Source organism: Tachyglossus aculeatus, chromosome 12, assembly GCF_015852505.1.
Source record: "Tachyglossus aculeatus isolate mTacAcu1 chromosome 12, mTacAcu1.pri, whole genome shotgun sequence".
NCBI lineage: Eukaryota > Metazoa > Chordata > Mammalia > Monotremata > Tachyglossidae > Tachyglossus > Tachyglossus aculeatus.
In genome coordinates this window covers 31,946,172-31,965,566 of record NC_052077.1, presented here as the reverse complement: position 1 = coordinate 31,965,566, position 19,395 = coordinate 31,946,172, and the positions used below count along the sequence as shown (strand labels likewise).

Here is a 19,395-nt window from a genome sequence, read left to right as displayed (position 1 = left end):
GTTGGCAACATATAGAGATGGTCCCTACCCAACAACGGGTTCACAGTCTCGAAGGGGGAGACAAACAACAAAACAAATTAACAAAATAAAATAAATAGAATAGTAAATATGTACAAGTAAAATAAATAGTGTAATAAATCTGTACAAACATATATGCAGGTGCTGTGGGGAGGGGAAGGACATAGGGTGTGGTGGATGGGGAGGGGGAGAGGAAGGAGGGGGCTCAGTCTGGGAAGGCCTAAGTGCCAAGCACTGTACTAAGCGCTGGGGTAGGTACAAGGTAATCAGGTTGGATACAGTTTCTGTCCCACATAGGGCTCACAGTCTTAATCCCCATTGTACAGGTGAAGTAACTGAGACACAGATAAATTAAGTGATTTGCCCAAGGTCACACAGCAGGCAAGTGGCAGAACCAGAATTAGAACCCAGGTTCTTTCTACTCCCAGGTCCATGCTCTATCCACTAGACCACACTGTTTCTCTAAATAATCCCAAATTCATAACTCTTCTCCCCTCAATGCCTTCTGGTGCCCAACTACTGTCATTTTCCCCAGAGCCCCCTATACTTGCTGTCCCTAGAATGGTGGGACACAGTAATCAAAGACAGTCACCCACTAACTTTTCTCCTTTCCATCTCTATCCCTGGACTTCCTAATTTACTTGTTGAATTAATAGGTTTTCTAGTGCCGCAATATCACACACTCACACATGTGTACACACTAGTGCCACAATATCACACACTCACACACGTGTACACACATGATAGGTTGTTTAAAATATATGTCGCTATAATATTTCTGTAAAAATGAAAAAACCTTCCAAATTCCACGACTACCTTCCATTATAAATTCTCACTGTGTAATGTGCTCTGTACTATTTATAGTTTTATTCAGTTGCTTCCTTGCTAGCTAAGTGTGAGTAGCCGTATTACCGTATGGAGATAAAACAATAAGATCAGATTTATTTTGGGAAAACATAATTCAATTGAAAGCATTTTAAATTTTATGATTCATTAATCCTGGGCAGAATGTCTGTATGGAACATTAATTTGAGGCTGTGAGATAAGCAGCTGCAGCTCCGTGATACGATATCTGCTGTATTTATATTAATTATCTCATAAAATGGAATAGCTGAAGTAGAAAATTCATTATGTTTAGTTAAATAGTGAGGGAATAAATGCTTTTATTTGATCATTTTTAAGGTATCTTCCCCCAACTGTAGAATTAAAAGGTAACAGTTAGCCAGTAAGCTTAGCAGGATTTTAAAGGTAGTATTCAGTGTGATTTTTTCCAATATGCATCTTTTTCCCTTTAACAAAACAAAAGAGTATATGGTTGCCCTTTGTATTCAAAGAAGACACCACACATGGTGAAGTTCACAAATATAACTTTAGACTTCAGAATGGTGGGACACGGTAATCAAAGACAGTCACCCATTAGCTTTTCTCCTTTCCATCTCTCCCTTGACTTCTTAATTTAGTTGTCGGATTAATAGGTTTTCTAGTGCCACAATATCACACACACACACACATACGTACACACATAACAGACTGTTAAAATATACATTGCTGTAATATTTCTCTAAAACTGAAAAAACATTCTAAAGTCCATGACTACCTTCCATTATAAATTTTCACCGTGTAATGTGCTATGTTCTATTTATAGCTTTATTCAGTCTCTTGCTTGCTAGTTGAGTGTGAGTAGCCCTAAGGTATTTGGCATGAACCCCTATCAGTTTCGAACTGAAAGTATTTAACACCATTCTAATTGATGTACTGCTATTACAAACTGATGTAGACCAAAGATATTAGTTGTGCTACCTTATATTCTATGTGCACTCATTGTTCAATTTAATAATGAAGGATTTTCCCCCAGTTTCCCCCAGCTGAAATATTCAGATATTTTTTCTAATTCATTTAGAAGCTCCTCTTGCATTTCGATTAAAAAGATAAGAACTTGCATCCCAGGATTTCAGTTTAAATATAGAACTGATTCTAGAACAGCATGATTCAGAAGATATTCAGTCCCCTAGTTGAATGAGGATACCTACTCTCATGGGTCTGGAGTGTGGACTACAAATTCTCTGTAGAACATAAGCTCCTTGTGGACAGGAATCATAATGTATTACGATACATTGTGCTCTGCTGCACATAGTATGTGCTCAATAAATACCAGTGCTTCATTGATTACATACAAAAAACAACAGAATTGGTAGACATGTTTCCTGCCCACAAACAGCTTACAGGCCATTCCCTGAATCTCTCCAGGTCAAAATTTATTTCTGATGCTTTACTCCCTCTCCCTCTTTCCAGCCTTTATTCAAAATGTTTGACATATCTAAGATAATCGTCTATATCAAATGCATTAACCAATAACCCTTCAACATGCTTAAGGAACATGTCAATTTTCCTCTACTCCAGAAAGCCATCCCAGGATGTATTCCTCCCAGATGAAATTTTTCCCATATGTTGCTTATGCCTGGGAATGAAGATCACTGTTTTCTGCCTTCCAGAGTCATTAACTTGGCATTGGGATCCACTCAGACATATTAATTGTTGGTTTTATAGGCACAGCCTATTAAGTCTATAGCCTTAGATTATTTATGTTAAAAATATTTTATAGCATTTTGGTAATTTGGGAAAATATGTTGTTCCAGATTGTTGAACGTATCACATCATATCTATTTTTTTTTAAATCACCATTATGAAATATCCATCAATAACTTAAAATTCCGACATGGATAGCGGTGTAGGAAGTATATGCTGATTAACATTTTCAAATGTTCCATTTCCAATCAGTAATTATATTCAAATGCCAACAGCAAATTGTAACATTTGCTGTATGTGAAGGAAAAATGCACAGTTGGTTGCACTTAACATTTATATAATATTTATTGTAAGGATATATCTGAAACATGTACTTAGGTTGTTTTATGAGCTTTCAGATTCCTTCATTCCTTCCCTAGTTATATATATGTTGATTTTTCAAAGCCAGCCAGTTTTTATTACTGCAGATGATAGGCGAATAAAGTAACCTTTGAGCCGGTGACTTCATTTTATCCTGTACTAATTCTCTTAATGGCTACTAGAATTGATTGAAATAGCAGGAATGTCATGAATTGGTATTAGTCAAGAGTGCAAGCACTATCTGGCAGATTCCTGAGTGGGATTCATTGGATTTAATATGCATCTTTTTGATTACTCTCTAACCTTCTGCAACCTTTACTGTCTGTCTTTTGCCATTAAAGATTCATCTGCCAGTCTATCAGGTAAAATGATAGTCTGAAAAGACCTGAATTACCTCATCTCAACATATTTCAGGACCGTTAAAACTAGAATGTGTTACTAACTTCAGTTATACGATTGATCGCAAAAGACAGTAAGAAAAAAACCCTATGTAAAGAATGGTTTTGTTTGTAAATATGGCTGAATTTGACATTCTAGATGGAAAATAAATAATTCACTGTGTCCTGTTCTGAGAAGGCTGTTGCCTGTTGTTTGAAATCCAAGTGTTCCATATTCCACCCCAAAACAAAGGGGTGAAAAACAAATCAGAATTGAGAAGAGGAGATAGGGTGGTTTAATGCCCATAAAATGAAGTGAAATGTCAGAAGTGTTATGTTCATTGTTTAATCAATCAATCATTCAGTGAATCATGTTTATTGAGGTCTTACTGTGTGCAGAGCACTATACTAAGTGCTTGGGAAAATACAGTACAACAGAGTTAATGGACTCGTTTCCCGACCACAATGAATTTACTGTCTAGAGGAGGAGAAAGACATTCATATAAATGACTGAGTGCTGTGAGGTTGTGGGCGGCATGTATGAAGGTTTCAAATCCATGAGCAACAGAAGGGAGTAGAAAAAGAAGAAATAAGGGCATATTCGGGGAAAGCCTCTTGGAGGAGATGTGCTTTTAATAAGGCTTTGACGGTGGGGAGAATGATATGAAGTGGGAGAGCATTCCAGGGCAGAGGCAAGATAGTGATGAGAAGGAAGAGATAAAGGTACAGTGAGTAGGTTTGCATTAAAGGAGCTAAGTGTATGGGCTGGTGGTAATAGGAAATCAGGGAGGTAATTTAGGAGAGGGCAAGATGATGGGGTGCTTCAAAACCTCTGATAAGGAGTACAGTGTTTTGCACACAGTAAGCGCTCAATTAATACAATTGAACGAATAAAGAGTCCGTTTGATGCCGAGGTGGGTGGGCAACCACTGGAGAGTCTTGATGAGGTAAATTGGAAAAATTGAAGGTGGCCACTGGTGGTAGCCGGGGAAACTAGAAAAATGATGCCTATTGCATCATATTCACTACACTGGTCATGCAATATCTCATAATGGTGTATTAAGCATTGTTTTGTGGAAGTACTCCAAGTTCATGAGAAGCAGTGTGGCTTATTGGAAAGGGCACGGGCTTTGGAGTCAGAGGTCATGGGTTCAAATTCCAGCCCCACCAATTGTCAGCTGTGTGACTTTGGGCAAGTCACTTCACTTCTCTGTGCCTCAGTTACCTCATCTGTAAAATGGGGATGAAGACTGTGAGCCCCCCGTGGGACAACCTGATCACCTTGCAACCTCCCCAGCGCTTAGAACAGTGCTTTGCACATAGTAAGCGCTTAATAAATGCCATCATTATTATTATTATTTATAGACCATTACCACGTTGGGGAGAACCCATAAAGCTCACTTGTTTCGAATCTATTGTGACCCCCTTCCAGGCTCTTATGAGGTCATATGCTGCTCTTAAACCATGAGACTAAGACACAGGAGCTGAAACAGAGGGAGACCATGTTCTGAAAATATAAACACAGTACATAAAGGTGTCCGATGTCATATCCATACCAGAAAGGAGACTGGCCAACTGAAAACCAGAGTGAAATCAGAATAAAAGTGAAAACCTGTAATTCTATATCAATAATAATAATAATAATGGTGGTATTTGTTAAGCGCTTAGTATGTGCCAAGCACTGGGTAATCAGGGTAATCAGGTTGTCCCACATGGGGCTCACAGTCTAAATCCCCATTTTATAGATGAGGGAACTGAGGCATAGAGAAGTTAAGTGACTTGCCCAAGGTCACACAGCAGACAAGTGGCGGAGCTGGGATTAGAACCCATGACCTCTGACTCCCAAGTCCAGGCTCTTTCCACTGAGCCACACTGCTTCTCTAATAGTATTGATAATAATAATAATGATAATCATATCAGTAAAAATAATATCAGTAGTGTCAAAGGGCAACACATTATTTATTTGCACACTGTACAAATAGTGTGTCAGTCATGTTTAGGCCTTAAATAATACCTTAATAATTATGTTATTTGTTAAGCGCTTACTATGTTCCACACTGTTCTAAGCGCTGGGGTAGATACAAGGTAATCAGCTTGTTCCACGTGGGGCTCACAGTCTTCATTCCCATTTTAAAGATGAGGTAACTGAGGCCCAGAGAAGTGAAGTGACTTGCTCAAAGTCACACAGCTGACAAGTGGCAGAGCTGGGATTAGAACCCACGTCCTCTGAAAAGAAGAGCCCGTGCTCTTTTCCACTAGGCCCCGCTACTTCACCTTAATGGATCAGCCCCAAACTCAGCCTGTCGAGCCAACCCACAGAGCTGATTGATGTTGTTTGTTGTGGGCAGGGAATGTGTCTGCTTATTGTTATATTGTACTCTCCGAAGCACTTAGTACAGTGCTCTGCACACAGTAAGCACTCAATAAATACGATTGAACGAAAGAATATCATGGGGAACTAAGAGTACTAAAGGTCGGGCTAGGACTGTGTGGTTCTAAAGATGTCGGTCTTGTACGCTTGGGTCACTCCTTAATGTAAGTTTGGATCCTAAAATGAGTGTTGTCACATGCCAATTAGGGTAAAGCACTGAATTACCTAAGGAAAAAAAATCCCTTCCCAAAATATGCTTGTCTCCGAGCAGATGCGGCCTATATTGCAGAATGAGTCTTTAGCTATTTCTGCAGGGATACTCCCTAAATAGGACTCCCTTAATGACCCGGGAGATTTAATGCAGTTTCCAAAGCTGCTTTCTATCATAGGCAATAGCCATGGTGCTAAGAGAACTTGGGTGGTTCTTTTGCAAATAGCCTGAGGGACCAGTAAAGTATCGTATCATCGGAATGAACCTTATATTAAGTGGCATCAAGTCCACTGAATTTTCTGTCAATAGCATATAAAGAGTAGAGCGTGTGAAGTAAATATAGAAAGCAGGTAATTACTGCGTTTTCCTTAGAGACTTCACATTAAAAAGAAATTATAATGCGCCTGACAATGAGTGGCTTTCCGTTCCTGTGTTTATTTACAGGCATTTATGTGATTTTGCCTGTGTTAGATAAAGGCGAGGGCAGGTGAAGGCTTTAAGCAGCATGACCTAGTGGAAAGAGCCTGGGTATCAGTGGACCTGGGTTCTGATCTGCTGTGTGACCTTGGGCAAATCTCTGAACTTCCCAGTGCCTCAGTTTCTTCAGCTGTAAAATGGGTAACCAGTACCCATTCTCCATCCTACTTTGTGTGTGAGCCCCATGTGTGAAGCGCTTAGAAAAGTGCTTTGCATATAGTAAGTTCTTAACAAATGCCATCATTATTATTATAAGTTCCATGTCCAACCTGATTATTTTGTATCTAACACAGCACTCAGTATATTGCTTGACACATAGTAAGTGCTTAACAAATTAGCATTTGTAATCATTATTACACTCTTCATGCTGATCCCAGCTCAAAGTTATTACTTTATTTTTTTTTTTCCACGCTCCCTGGATTTCTAGTAATGTGCAATTTAGTGTTAATGTTGTTGAAGTAGAAAATGTGGGTCATTTAAATTTCAAATAAATAGCGTACGATAGGAATGTGATACTATCACCGTTCAAAACTTTTTCCCAAGGTATTCGTTTGTTTCACAGCTGGATAGGTTTTTCACATAGCCACTTGCAAAGGCTGCAGACATTTTTCTATATGTAAAACACAGCTCCTCTTTAAAACTACTTAAACTGTTTTAGGCAGTGATTGTTTTCACTATCTCTGCACACTTTCCCTCTATAAGGTTTTCCAAGAGGCAAAAGTCAATTTCAAATGACCATTTTTGATTTTACAAGAAATGTCTTTACCCTCCAGTAAGGAAGAGAGAATCCAGTAATGCTAAGGATGCAGGTTTTACAAATGAGAAATTGCATGGAACATAATTTTTCCATTGATACTTAAATTGTCTTTCCCAGTTGATCTCACAACCTTTTAAAGCTATTAAGTCCAATTCTAACATGCATGAAAAAGAAGAAGGGAAAAATTAGTCTAGATCAGAGAGCCTATGAGATAATAACAACAGTGATAGCATTTGTTAAGTGCTTACTATGTGTGAAACACTGTTCTAAATGCACATGGGGCTTACAGTCTTTTTCCCCATTTTACAGATAGGTTACTGAGGCACAGAGAAGTTAAGTGACTTGGCCAAAGTCACACAGCTGACAAGTGGCAGAGCTAGGATTAGAACCCATGACCTCTGACTCTTAAGGTCATGCTCTTTCCACTGAGCCACACTGCGTCTCTTTAATCCTGAGAGCATCTAATATAATGGCTTCTACCAGAATAGATTCAGATAGCCTAGACCAGATAAATAAATGTAATCCAGCACACATAGAAAAGAAAACTATTCTTTTCTCTCTTCCATTTATTCATTGGCTGTACAGAACATTTGACTTGGTTATTGTCACTGTAGTGAATAAAGTAGGTGAAATATTTATTTAAACCCAGAAGTTGTATAATACTTTATAAATCTAGATACACACACAAAAACTATTATTACTTTTCTCCTAAATTACAGGACATAGAAAGGAAGTAATTTCAACAAACCAAAGTGAATACAATGAATTTTTTTCTCACATTAATGCCCTTTGGATACCCTTTGGATAGGTATCATATTTGGCGTTTCATGTGTTCTGTGAAAAGCCTGATTAATGATCAGACTGTCATTATTTATCTTACCTTTCATAATACCCAGAAAGGGGGCAAACCAGTGCAGGCAATGAGTCGTCCCTTAAATACTGATTTCATCTACATTTACATCTTCTCTCTGGAAACTCATAGGCTAACTTATTCTACTCCATTGCTCCTAGACCTATCTCCAATATTATGTAAGGACTGCACTGCCTAGTGACAAATCTCCTTTAAATCCACTGATAGTGGCATTCACCACTAGCATTAGTTTTTGCTCAAATTAAGGTGCCTTTTTTCTTACTGCTGTGTAATCTCGCTGCCATCTTTTGTCATTTTCCTTGGGGCAAGGGCAGTATTTACATAGCTATTGGTGGTTCTTAATGCCATCTGGAAGGATACCAGGGGCTCTTTTAATGATAGCAATATCGTATGTATATCCAGACTTCCATTTTTCTTGAGTGGATGGTATCGGACAGCAGAATGAAATGCACTTGTTCCTGTTAGTTGGTTGACTGTGTGAAATTAGAGAAACTCTTCATCAAGTTGATAAGGGTTTCTAACATGGAAGACCATCTACCAACTCCATTAATGAAGGGCTGGGATAAACCAACACTCCCCTTGGAAATATATCCCACCTCCATCTACGTGTCCAGAATATTTCTGAACCTTTTCTTGGTCTCTCTTAGAGCAATGGAAATGGAAATCTGAAGGTGAAAAGTAGAGACAGGTGCATCAGAAGAAACTAACTGAGCACTTTCTAATTAAAACCGGAGAGGACAAATTCTCCAGAAAGGGAGAGGTTGTCAGATTTAGAGGGATTTATGAAATTTGTCAAGAGAGATAGATTGGGGATGGGTATATTCACCTCTAGCTCTTTAGTGTGAGATAAGGTTTATCCTCAGAGCTCTAACATTCAATATTTCCGGTAATGAAAGCGGATTCTCTATCTTCATCCCAAATGCATGCTCTTGGTTGATGACCACAGGATTGAAACATCCTGATCCAGAGTTCTGATTGAAAAAAAGAGGGTATGAGTATTTTTTACCATGTTTCATATTTGAGATCTTAATAATATCCAAGGCCTACCTGGGCTTTTTTCCTCAACTAATGAAAGACTGAGGATGCTTCGGGATTTCAAGTATAGTCACATCGTTTCCATCTTGAAGAAGAAATGAGGAAAAGCTAATCATAACAGCTATCAAGTTACCTAATTGCTAACTACTGCTGATGAGACACTGTCAGAGCCCATATGGACTAATTACTGTGCAACATCATCACCTGTTTGAATCATAATGGACCACAAGGCTACAAATAGACGCAGAATGTGTTCTCTGCAGTGTGGTAGATACAGGAGAAATACCTTTCAGTACCTTCTTTCTCTTCCACTTTACTCCTCCCCTCTCTAATTGACATTTCCTAACAGCAGTGTCATTTCTAGACTGTGAGCCCGCTGTTGGGTAGGGACCGTCTCTATATGTTGCCGACTTGGGAAGTACAAGTACTCTGCACACAGTAAGTGCTCAGTGAGTACGATTGAATGAATAAATGAATGTTCAATAGGTGCCTTCAATGTGATTGTTGAACTGATGCTTAATCTACCCTTACTCTACCTTACCACTCTCCTTCTTTACCATTTTACATTTCCTCCTTCCTTCAGGACATCTCTACTTGGATGTTCCACCGGCATTGGTTTTAAGACACCCACTCGACTCTCTCCTAACCTTGGTGATCCTCTACTGCAATCCAGCTTCTACTGTTTTCTCCTCTAACATCATTGCTCACTGCACCTCCATGTTGTATATCTCACCACCACCCCTAACCCATGTCCTTCCTGTGGCATGGAACTCCCTTCCCCTTCATATTCATTCATTCAGTCGTATTTATTGAGCGCTTACTGTGTGCAGATCACTCTACTAAGCACTTAGCACTGTACTGAAAGCAGCATGGCTTAGTGGATAGAGCATGGGCCTGGGAGTTAGAAAGTCATGGGTTCTAATCCTGGCTTCACCACTGGTCTTCTGTGTGACCTTGGGCAAGTCACTTAACTTCTCTGTGCCTCAGTAACCTCATCTGTAAAAAATGGGGATTGAGAGTGTGAGCCCAATGTGGGACAGGTTCTGTGTCCACTCTGATTAACATATATCTATTCCAGCGCCTAGAACAGTGCTTGGAACATAGTAAGGACTTAACAAGTACCATAATTATTATTAATATATAGCATCATTAATCATATATTATTAATATATCGGTTCATATTACATTAATATAATAAGAATAACAAATTATTTTAGATCTGTCTAGCGCAATCATAAACACTTCCACCTACAGCTCTGGTATCATCAGCCTCCAGGAGCCACTCCACTCTAGAGGTATGTTCTCAGGGATGTGGCCAACTCCTCAGAACAACTCTGTGCTATCAGATTAAATGAATGAATTTAATTCATTTAAATTATGTGAATGAGTGGGTCGCGAGTCTTCCAGCTCTATGGCAACTCTACATGAAACCAACCATTTTCCATGGCAGTAGAGAACTGAAAGCTGCCACCAGAGTCTTGATGGAAAAATTCAGCATTTCTTTCAAGTGACCGGTAAACAGGATGTAGTGTGTCATTACATCAAACTTCAGACCAGGCTAACAGCTGGTCGTCTGGTGAGAGTTCTCACCCTTCTACATGACTGTGAGACCTGGAGCTGCCGCAACTGTCACTAATTTTTGAGCAGTTACCTCTGATGTCAAGAAAATATCAACAAAAATGTGGTCCAGCAACACAGCTGGTCCAACATCATATGGGAAATATTGAGGATAGAAGGATATCTAGGCAGTACAGGTGAATGCGAAAGTGAATTCAAGTCGGAATAACTGAAAAACATGGTAAAGGTCAAACCAGAGGACAAATGTAAGCTCTGTGCTTTTATATAATAGCTATATATAGCCATTACCAAATGGGAAGCAGTGGAAAGACCAACCTGGCATGTTGCAATCAGGATGATAATAATAATAATAATACCAATGGTACTTATTAGTAATAGTTATGGTATTTGTTAAGCACTTACTATGTGTTAAGCACTGTTCTAAATGCTGGGGTTAATCAGGTTGGACCCGTCTCTGTCCCATACGGGGCTCACATTCTTAAAACCCATTTTACAGATGAGGTAACTGAGGCTCAGAGAAGTGAAGTGATTTGTGCAAGCTCACAAAGCAGACGTAGTGGGGCCGGGATTAGAACCCAAATCCTTCTGTCTCAGACCCATGCTCTGTCCACTAAGCCATGCTGCTCATAGGATAATCCGAGAATCAAGTATTCAGCAACCCATGAACCCGAAGAGACGCCACTGTGGGCATAGAGAAAAGTGGCCACAAGCTTAATGTAACCCGTTATGATAAAACTAGTGCTCAGAGATAATAATTTACTCAGCAATATCACAGTTAACCACAAAGACAATTGACATGTGGATATTAAATAGAATTTAGATCCTCTAGCCTGGCTACTCAGGCACTGTTAGATTTAATCATCAGTGGTATTTATCCAGCATCCACTTAACTCAGAACACTGTGCTAAGCACTTGGAAGAGTGCATGGGAAGCAAATTCACATTTATTGAGATCAAGGAGATTACATTCTGAAAAGAGAGAAATATTCTAATACCCACCCCGAACAGAATAGAAAATGCTGTTCTGTTAAATGCCTGAGAAGTTAAGCTGAGCCAAGTGCATACAGCCTTAATGAAATTGGCAATACAATACATGTAAGTACCTGTGGCTCCTGAACTCCCCTACTTAAATAGATCAAAAACGTGAATTCAGTTCCTAACTGGCAGTTAATAATTAGCATGTTTTTCATTACCTTAATTTCTGATACCCTTTTCCCACCCTGCAGTAATTCAAATGAAAATGCCAAAGGAAAAGATACTAATTTCATTTTCCATTTCTCACTTAAAAGGTCAAAGGCTTTATACACATATGGAAATACAAATACTTCGTGTAAAATTTCACATTGATTGGGTCTGATGGGGACCAAACTCCCAGGAATCTAAAACATTCCACCATCTATATGTACTTCGTGCTAATGATGGCAATTTAACTCCAGCTGCTGGTGGAAATCCAGACAACAGGCCAACCTCATCCACCTCAAACTTCTCCTCACCTGCTTCAACTCTGCCCTCCCCCTCATCCCCCTCTCCATCCCCCTCATTTTACCTCCTTCCCTTCCCCACAGCACCTGTATATATGTATATATGTTTGTGCATATTTATTACTCTATTTATTTATTTATTTTACTTGTACATATCTATTCTATTTATTTTATTGTGTTAGTATGTTTGGTTTTGTTCTCTGTCTCCCCCTTTTAGACTGTGAGCCCACTGTTGGGAAGGGACTGTCTCTATATGTTGCCAACTTGTACTTCCCAAGCGCTTAGTACAGTGCTTTGCACACAGTAAGTGCTCAATAAATACGATTGATAGATTGATTGATACTACCCAACAACACTGCTTTTCATCAACCGTATGATTGATGATTTGTATGATTCCACCCTTATTGACTCCCACGCCCATTCAGGTTTTTAATTCTGGTCTCATAACCCCTTTTCCCCTTGCCACCAACCCGTCTCTTGCCTCTAGTGACATTGCTGCATATTTTATTTATACATTGAAACCATCAGTTGTTATCTTCATAAAATCTTCCCTGAAACCTTTCACACATACCTTCCTTCTGCCCCAACTTTGACTGCCCCATCCTTTTCAGCAGTATTTAAGAGGACTAGAGACTTAGAACAGTGCTGTAGTGCTTAGAACTATGCTTTGCACAGAGTAAGCACTTAACAAATGCCATTATTATTATTATTATTATTATTATTATTATTATTATTATTATCTTTTGCCTACTCTCAAAATCTACTCCCATCCCTTTGCCTCCAACCCCATGTCTTCAAATCTTATCAAAACACTTGCCCCCACAATAATCCCTCCCTGAGCATCATCTTCAACCATTCAGTGCTTTCAAAGAAGCTCATGTATCCCCAATCCTAATAACACCGCTCCCCTGACTCCATGGCATTCAATCAAATCTCTCCCTTCCAACCCCACCTCCCTGATTTTCCTCCTCTAACACTCCCCTGCCAATGATTTGCATCCATACTTCTCTCTGGCCTGGAAATCCCTACCCATATATCCATCCCACCACCATTTTCCCCACCTTCGTAAAATTACATCTCCTCCAAGAGCACTGCCTTGCATAAGCTCATTTCCCTGTTGGTTCTCCCTTCTGCATCATATATGCACTTGAATCTGTACCCCTTAAACATTTGATATTCACCCCAACCCCAGCCCCACCCACAGCATTTATGTATATATTCTTATACTCTTCCATGAATTGCTTAACTGTAATTCATTTTCATTTGTCTCCCCTACCAGACTGTAAGTTCATTGTGGGCAGAGATCGTGACTACCAATTCTATTGGACTGAAAGTTCCCATGTGCTTAGTATGGTGCTCTTCACACAATAAGCACTCAATAAATATTAAAAATGGATTGTTTGAGAGATAAGGAGAGATCAGTAGTGTTGATTTGTATTATTGCCCACTTGCAAAGCTGGCACAGACAATGAGAGTGAGTATGGTTGAAAAGACTCATATGGGACCAATACTTCATTCAACCTTTTTGTATCACCGACGAAGATGGTCTGTTGCAGTCCTACTGAATTCATTGACCCTGGATGTGAAGGCTTTATATGATCTTTGTTCAAGGAGAGTGATCCCTCCCTGATTGCTCTATCTAAATAACTTCTTTTGTCTTCTGGATTTGCACATAACTCCTTACAGTTATCATGAAGTGACTACTTAGATCCCCAGCTGTTATTCCTTCTAATTATTTGTCCCACCCAGCAAAGTTGTGTGCTGTTAGCACTTCCTCAGTATTGAAGAGCAGAATGCTCATGAGCTATTTACCTTAGGGAGATTTACAAGTGGTACAACATATAGAGATTCAGAGGGATAGAGGTGGGGCTGTGTAGATGGAATAAAATTGGCAGGGTGCTGAGTTTGGTGAGTCTCTATATAAATTGAAGTTTGCATCCAATGGTTTTATCCCCTTAGTTCACCTCAGTAATAAGTAGCTCCTTGTGGGCAGGGATTGTGTTTACCAACTCTGTTGTATTGTACCCTCCCCCAGGTGCTTACTATAATGCTCAGTAAATACCCCTAATTGATTGATTGGTAGACCAAACTATTCCCAGTACTGAAACCTGTATTTGCAAGCAGACTAAGAATGAAGCTTTATCTTGAGGTGTGTTTCTAATTTAAAGTCTAGAATTATATACTGGCAAATAGAAAGCTATTTTAATTCCTTCCTAGGGAACTTTTTGCTTAATTTTGTTTTGCTTTATTTATTCTCTTTCCATCCTATTTATTAACAGTCCACACTAATTAAGGGTTCCTGTGTTTTGTTGTTTAGCTTGCAGTGACCTGGAGTTCAGGGAGATCGCAAACAGATTGCGCGACTGGTTCAAGGCCCTTCATGAAAGCGGAAGCCAGAACAAGAAGAGCAAGCCAATACAGAGGCCCGAAAGAAGCAGTAAGATTCATTTGTAATTCTCCATCTGCCCTTGTGACTTTGATACTTCTGCGTGCTTTTGTTCTCCACCAGTATAACTTCCATTATTCCACCCAATCTCAAGAGTGAGTTTTGTTACCTAGATGAAAATTTTCTTTGAGAGTGAATTATTCATTCAGGTGTACCTCAAAAAGCAGATCCACAACATCAAGGGCATGTGCCAGAGTAAATATGTGCAAATAAAAAAAAATTCACGGTGACTGTGGTGAAAGACTTAATGAGGTCTGCCATTGACTATTACACAATTTCCAGATTTCTTGAGAATTTTAGTTTGCTTGATATTATTAGCTATACTTTCACCTATCAAGCCAAAAGCCACAAGGATTTTGAGTGACTGTGAGCCCAAAGAGCAGATTTGTGGCTGCAATCTTGTCATCGTCAGGCTCTATTCTAGAAAAGCCTAGAGTTACATGGAGCTCATCAGCATTCTAAGATGTCAAAGTGTATGTGTTGGTGTTGAAATCAGATGAAAACGACTGATATGTAGTCAAAAAAGCTACCTTTCAGGGTGCATAACAAAACAGCTGAAACATCCTGAAGAGGCATCAATTGGTTTTTCCATAAAGTTTGATATTTCTATTTTTTTTTAATCAAATGTGAAACATTCAAATTATGTGTTTTGTCTAGTCTGTTGACTGGGCACAAATCTCTGACCCAAGTAATACAGCTTAAATAAATGGCTTATGTTCTAAATCTGAGATCTGCCTTAATTTGAAACAACGAGTTTCTATAAGTCTTGAAAAGTAGCGTGGCTCAGTAGAAAGAGCCCGGGCTTTGGAGTCAGAGGTCATGGGTTCAAATCCCGGCTCTGCCAACCGTCAGCTTTGTGACTTTGGGCAAGTCACTTAACTTCTTTGTGCCTCAGTTACCTCATCTGTAAAATGGGGAATAAAAATGTGAGCCCCCCCGTGGGACAGCCTGATCACCTTGTAACCTCCCCAGCACTTAGAACAGTGCTTTGCACATAGTAAGCGCTTAACAAATACTATCATCATTATTATTATTATTGAATTTACAGAGTTTTGGGCAGTCTGATCTTCCACCAGAATATATATCTGATGCCTTTAAGTTTTAGCAACAAAAATAATAGTAATTGACTAACCTGAAGTTCTGATACGTTTTATCATCTATAGACTTTCTCATACAGCAATAGCACATTACAGTTGCACTTAATTAAAAAAGAAAACTAGGCTAATATTCTATTCACACTCCGGGATTTGTTAGGGAAATCAGCTGCCACTAAAATAGCTCGCAAAAGTGAAAATTTCTCTGAGAACCATTTGCTTTTGAACTGAGGGAAACTGTTGCCTTATGCAGAAGACCTGTGGATCCATTTTCAGCCCTCACAGAAAGGAATGTGGCACTGTTGCAGACCTAAAATTGACAGTCACCTTTGTCACCGGGATTTGTGCGTAGTGTCTGTCTCTCGCTCTAGACTATGAACTCATAGCCGAAACGTTTCTGCTAATTCTGTTGTAATGTACTCTCCCAAGTGCTTAGTACTAGTAAGAACTCAATAAATATGATTTATTGCTAGATTGATTGGAGGTTGGAGGAGTTGGTGTTGTCTGTCTGAGTGTACACTTTTTGGAAGCATGACGGGCATGAAGGGAGCAGAGGTGAGGCTTGGAATCTTTGGTTGTTTTTTCAGTCACACTGCAGAAAGCCTGAGCACTGCCTTTAAAACAACTTCCTAATGGTCAATCAATCAATCAGTCAATCAATCATATTTATTGAGCGTTTACTGTGTGCAGAGCACTGTACTAAGTGCTTGGGAAGTACAAGTTGGCAACATATAGAGACAGTCCCTACCCAACAGTGGGCTCACAGTCTATCTGGTCTTTCCAGATAGACAAATGGATTCACTGCCAGTGTCTACAACTGGACGGAACTGGTTCCCGTACCCATATCATGGCACAACAGAATGGGAAAATCATCCATCCATCTGCCTTCTGTGATAAAGTTAACATATATGGGGATTTTTAATCAGGGAAGATTTGAACAGAATCACTCATCAGGAAATCTCAGTTTGTTTTTCGTTCCCAAAAGAGTGTTTGTGCTACAGATGCAAAATTGTTACCCTGCATAATAATAGTAATAATGATAACAAAAACTGTAGTATTGAGTATTTACTATATGTCAAGCAGTCTGCTAAGCGCTGGAGTATTTGAAAAGAAATCCAGCTAGACACAATATCTGCCTCACACGGGGCTCAGAGTCTAAGGGGGAGGGAGAGATCCATGAAGGAGAAACCCCTGTGGTTGTGAGGTGAGAGGAAACTGTTTGTCCCCTGACCCTTAAACAAGGAAACCATGTAAGGGCACCCTCCCCTACTCATAAGGGGTCCAGCCACACTGCTCATTCATTCATTCAATCATATAGTGAACACTTACTGTGTGTGCAAAACACTGTACTAAGCGCTTGGGAGAGTACAATACAATAATAAAAGCACACATTCCCTGCCCACAACGACTGGTGTGTGACCCCTTTGTCAGGGAGCAGAACAGAGAGCAGGATGGAGGAGGGGCTAGTGAGTTTTTGCCAAAGAAGCAGGGTGGCTCGGTGGAAAGAGCCCAGGCTTTGGAGTCAGAGGTCATGGGTTTGAATCCCGACTCTGCCACATGTCTGCTGTGTGACCTTGGGCAAGTCACTTCACTTCTCAGTGACCTCATCTTAAAAATGGGGATTAAGACTGTGAGCCCCACGTGGGACAACCTCATCACCTTGTATCCCCCCCAGCACTTAGAACAGTGCTCTGCACATAGTAAGCGCTTAACAAATGCCATTATTATTATTATTATTATTTGAAGTTCATATCTGCTTCAAACAGAAAATGAAAGGGGGAATAGAGGGAGCATGCTGCTCTCCCCTTGCATTCCCAGATTTGTAGGATTAGAGAAGCAGCGTGGCTCAGTGGAAAGAGCACGGGCTTTGGAGTCAGAGGTCATGGGTTCAAATCCCGACTCTGTCAGTTGCCGGCTGTGTGACTTTGGGCAAGTCACTTAACTTCTCTGTGCCTCAGTTACCTCATCTGTAAAATGGAGATTAAGACTGTAAGCCCCCGGTGGGATAACCTGATCACCTTGTAACCACCCCAGTGCTTAGAACAGTGTTTTGCATATAGTAACTGCTTTATAAATGCTATTATTATTATTATTATCATTCAGACTCAGTAGTAGATACACATTTTGTTTTCATTTTTAAGGCACACACACTTTAAAGCCTTCATTTATTTTGGTTGTATTCCATGTGCACTTTGTATCTGTATCCAAAAGTGGAATTATGAATTGGAGATTTTATTTGCCAAGGCCACTGAAGCATATACTTGTAAAGTCAGCAAGAGATATGTGGTGTCCAATGCCCTTTAATATTCTGCTCCAAATGTAACCTTTAGTTTCTGCTTTCCTCTGCCATTATTTTGTCCCCAGACTCCTCCCTCCTTCTCTTCCCCTAGGTCCAGATCAACTCTCCAAACAGTTCACCCTTCTCTCAATTCCTTGGGACTTTGAGACCTTTGGGGAAGTTAGGGCTCTGCCTTTATGAAGTCTAAAGTGATAAGAAATACCTTCTTGCTGCTCCATTCATTCATTCATTCAATCAGATGTATTGAGTGCTTACTGTGTGCACAGCACTGTACTAAGCACTTGGGAAGTACAAGTCGATCATTGTTCCCTATTGAAAAATGCCCAATAAAACTTAAATTATGAAGGGTGTTATGCTAAAGGGTCTGCAGCCCCCCAGTACATGTTTATGCGTTTATAAGAAAAGGAGTCATCAATCAGTCAGTAAATAAGTGGTATTTATTGAGCACTTACTGTGAGCAGAGCACTATACTGAGTTCTTGGAAGAGTACAATAGAATCGAATTGGTAGTTTTTATACCGTAAGCACTGAATAAATAACATTGGTTGATTGGTTGATAATGCCCTAATATGCAGCCTAAATAGTTTGTTTTTGTGCCAGGGCTTGCTAATTTTACATGTCTGGAGTACTGCCCTGCTACTCAAGTGAGCTCCACTGCTACCTTCCTTACCAATTAAGGACCACCTCTTAAGGCAAAATGACACCAGCGGAGGTGGTGGAATCTGTTTGCATTTATTGTACTCAAATTTGTTAGAATTGATGCTTTTTTTAATATTCATCTATAAAGTATCCATGTTGAGATGTAGGGAGTAGAAACATTACATCCATTTGTTTTGTATGTTTTGACATCTAAAATTGGTATTATTATCTATTTTTTTTCCACTGAAGACAAGTGATGACTGAAATTCATCACTTGTAGATTCATGGAAACATACTAATCTGCCTTTGTCAGAAGAGGCTTGGGAGACATGAATTATTCCCAATATTTTCAGATTAAATAATAGCTCAATAGTTCTGATGTGATTTTCATTATCCAAATACTGTCTTGAGACAAAGTTACTGCTTCTTATAAAATAATGGACAAATGTATTGAGCCCCTAGGGTAAATAAATACATTCCAATATCTCACCAGGACATTAGGCACTTTATGTGTCAGGCCATCTTCATGCTGAGAGACAGAATGAATGTGAGATCCAAAGAATTTAGTAACGATGTCCCAACTGAAAACAATTAAGAACGTCATTCATTCATTCATTCAATTGTATTTATTGAGCGCTTACTGTGTACAGAGCACTGTACTAAGCGCTTGGGAAGTACAAGTTGGAAGTAAATAGCGGGCTGACAGTCTAGAAGGGGGAGACAGACAACAAAACAACACATATTAACAAAATAAAATAATTGGTTACGGCAGGAGATTTACTCTTTTAAAGATAACATTCCTAAACCAGATAGGCAATTTAGCTATCTGCACTTCTTTTAACTCTCAAAAAATCGAA

General features: G+C 39.5%; 1 protein-coding gene across 2 annotated transcripts in view; it reads left to right on the top strand.

The window, feature by feature from the left end:
* Positions 1-19,395, top strand: part of SPOCK3 (SPARC (osteonectin), cwcv and kazal like domains proteoglycan 3) — a 341,328-nt gene that overhangs the window by 305,630 nt on the left and 16,303 nt on the right. For both annotated transcript variants that reach the window (XM_038755097.1, XM_038755096.1), the window contains one exon: positions 14,379-14,498. In XM_038755097.1, coding sequence (XP_038611025.1) covers positions 14,379-14,498 — 120 coding nt within the window. The remainder of the gene's footprint in view (positions 1-14,378; positions 14,499-19,395) is intronic.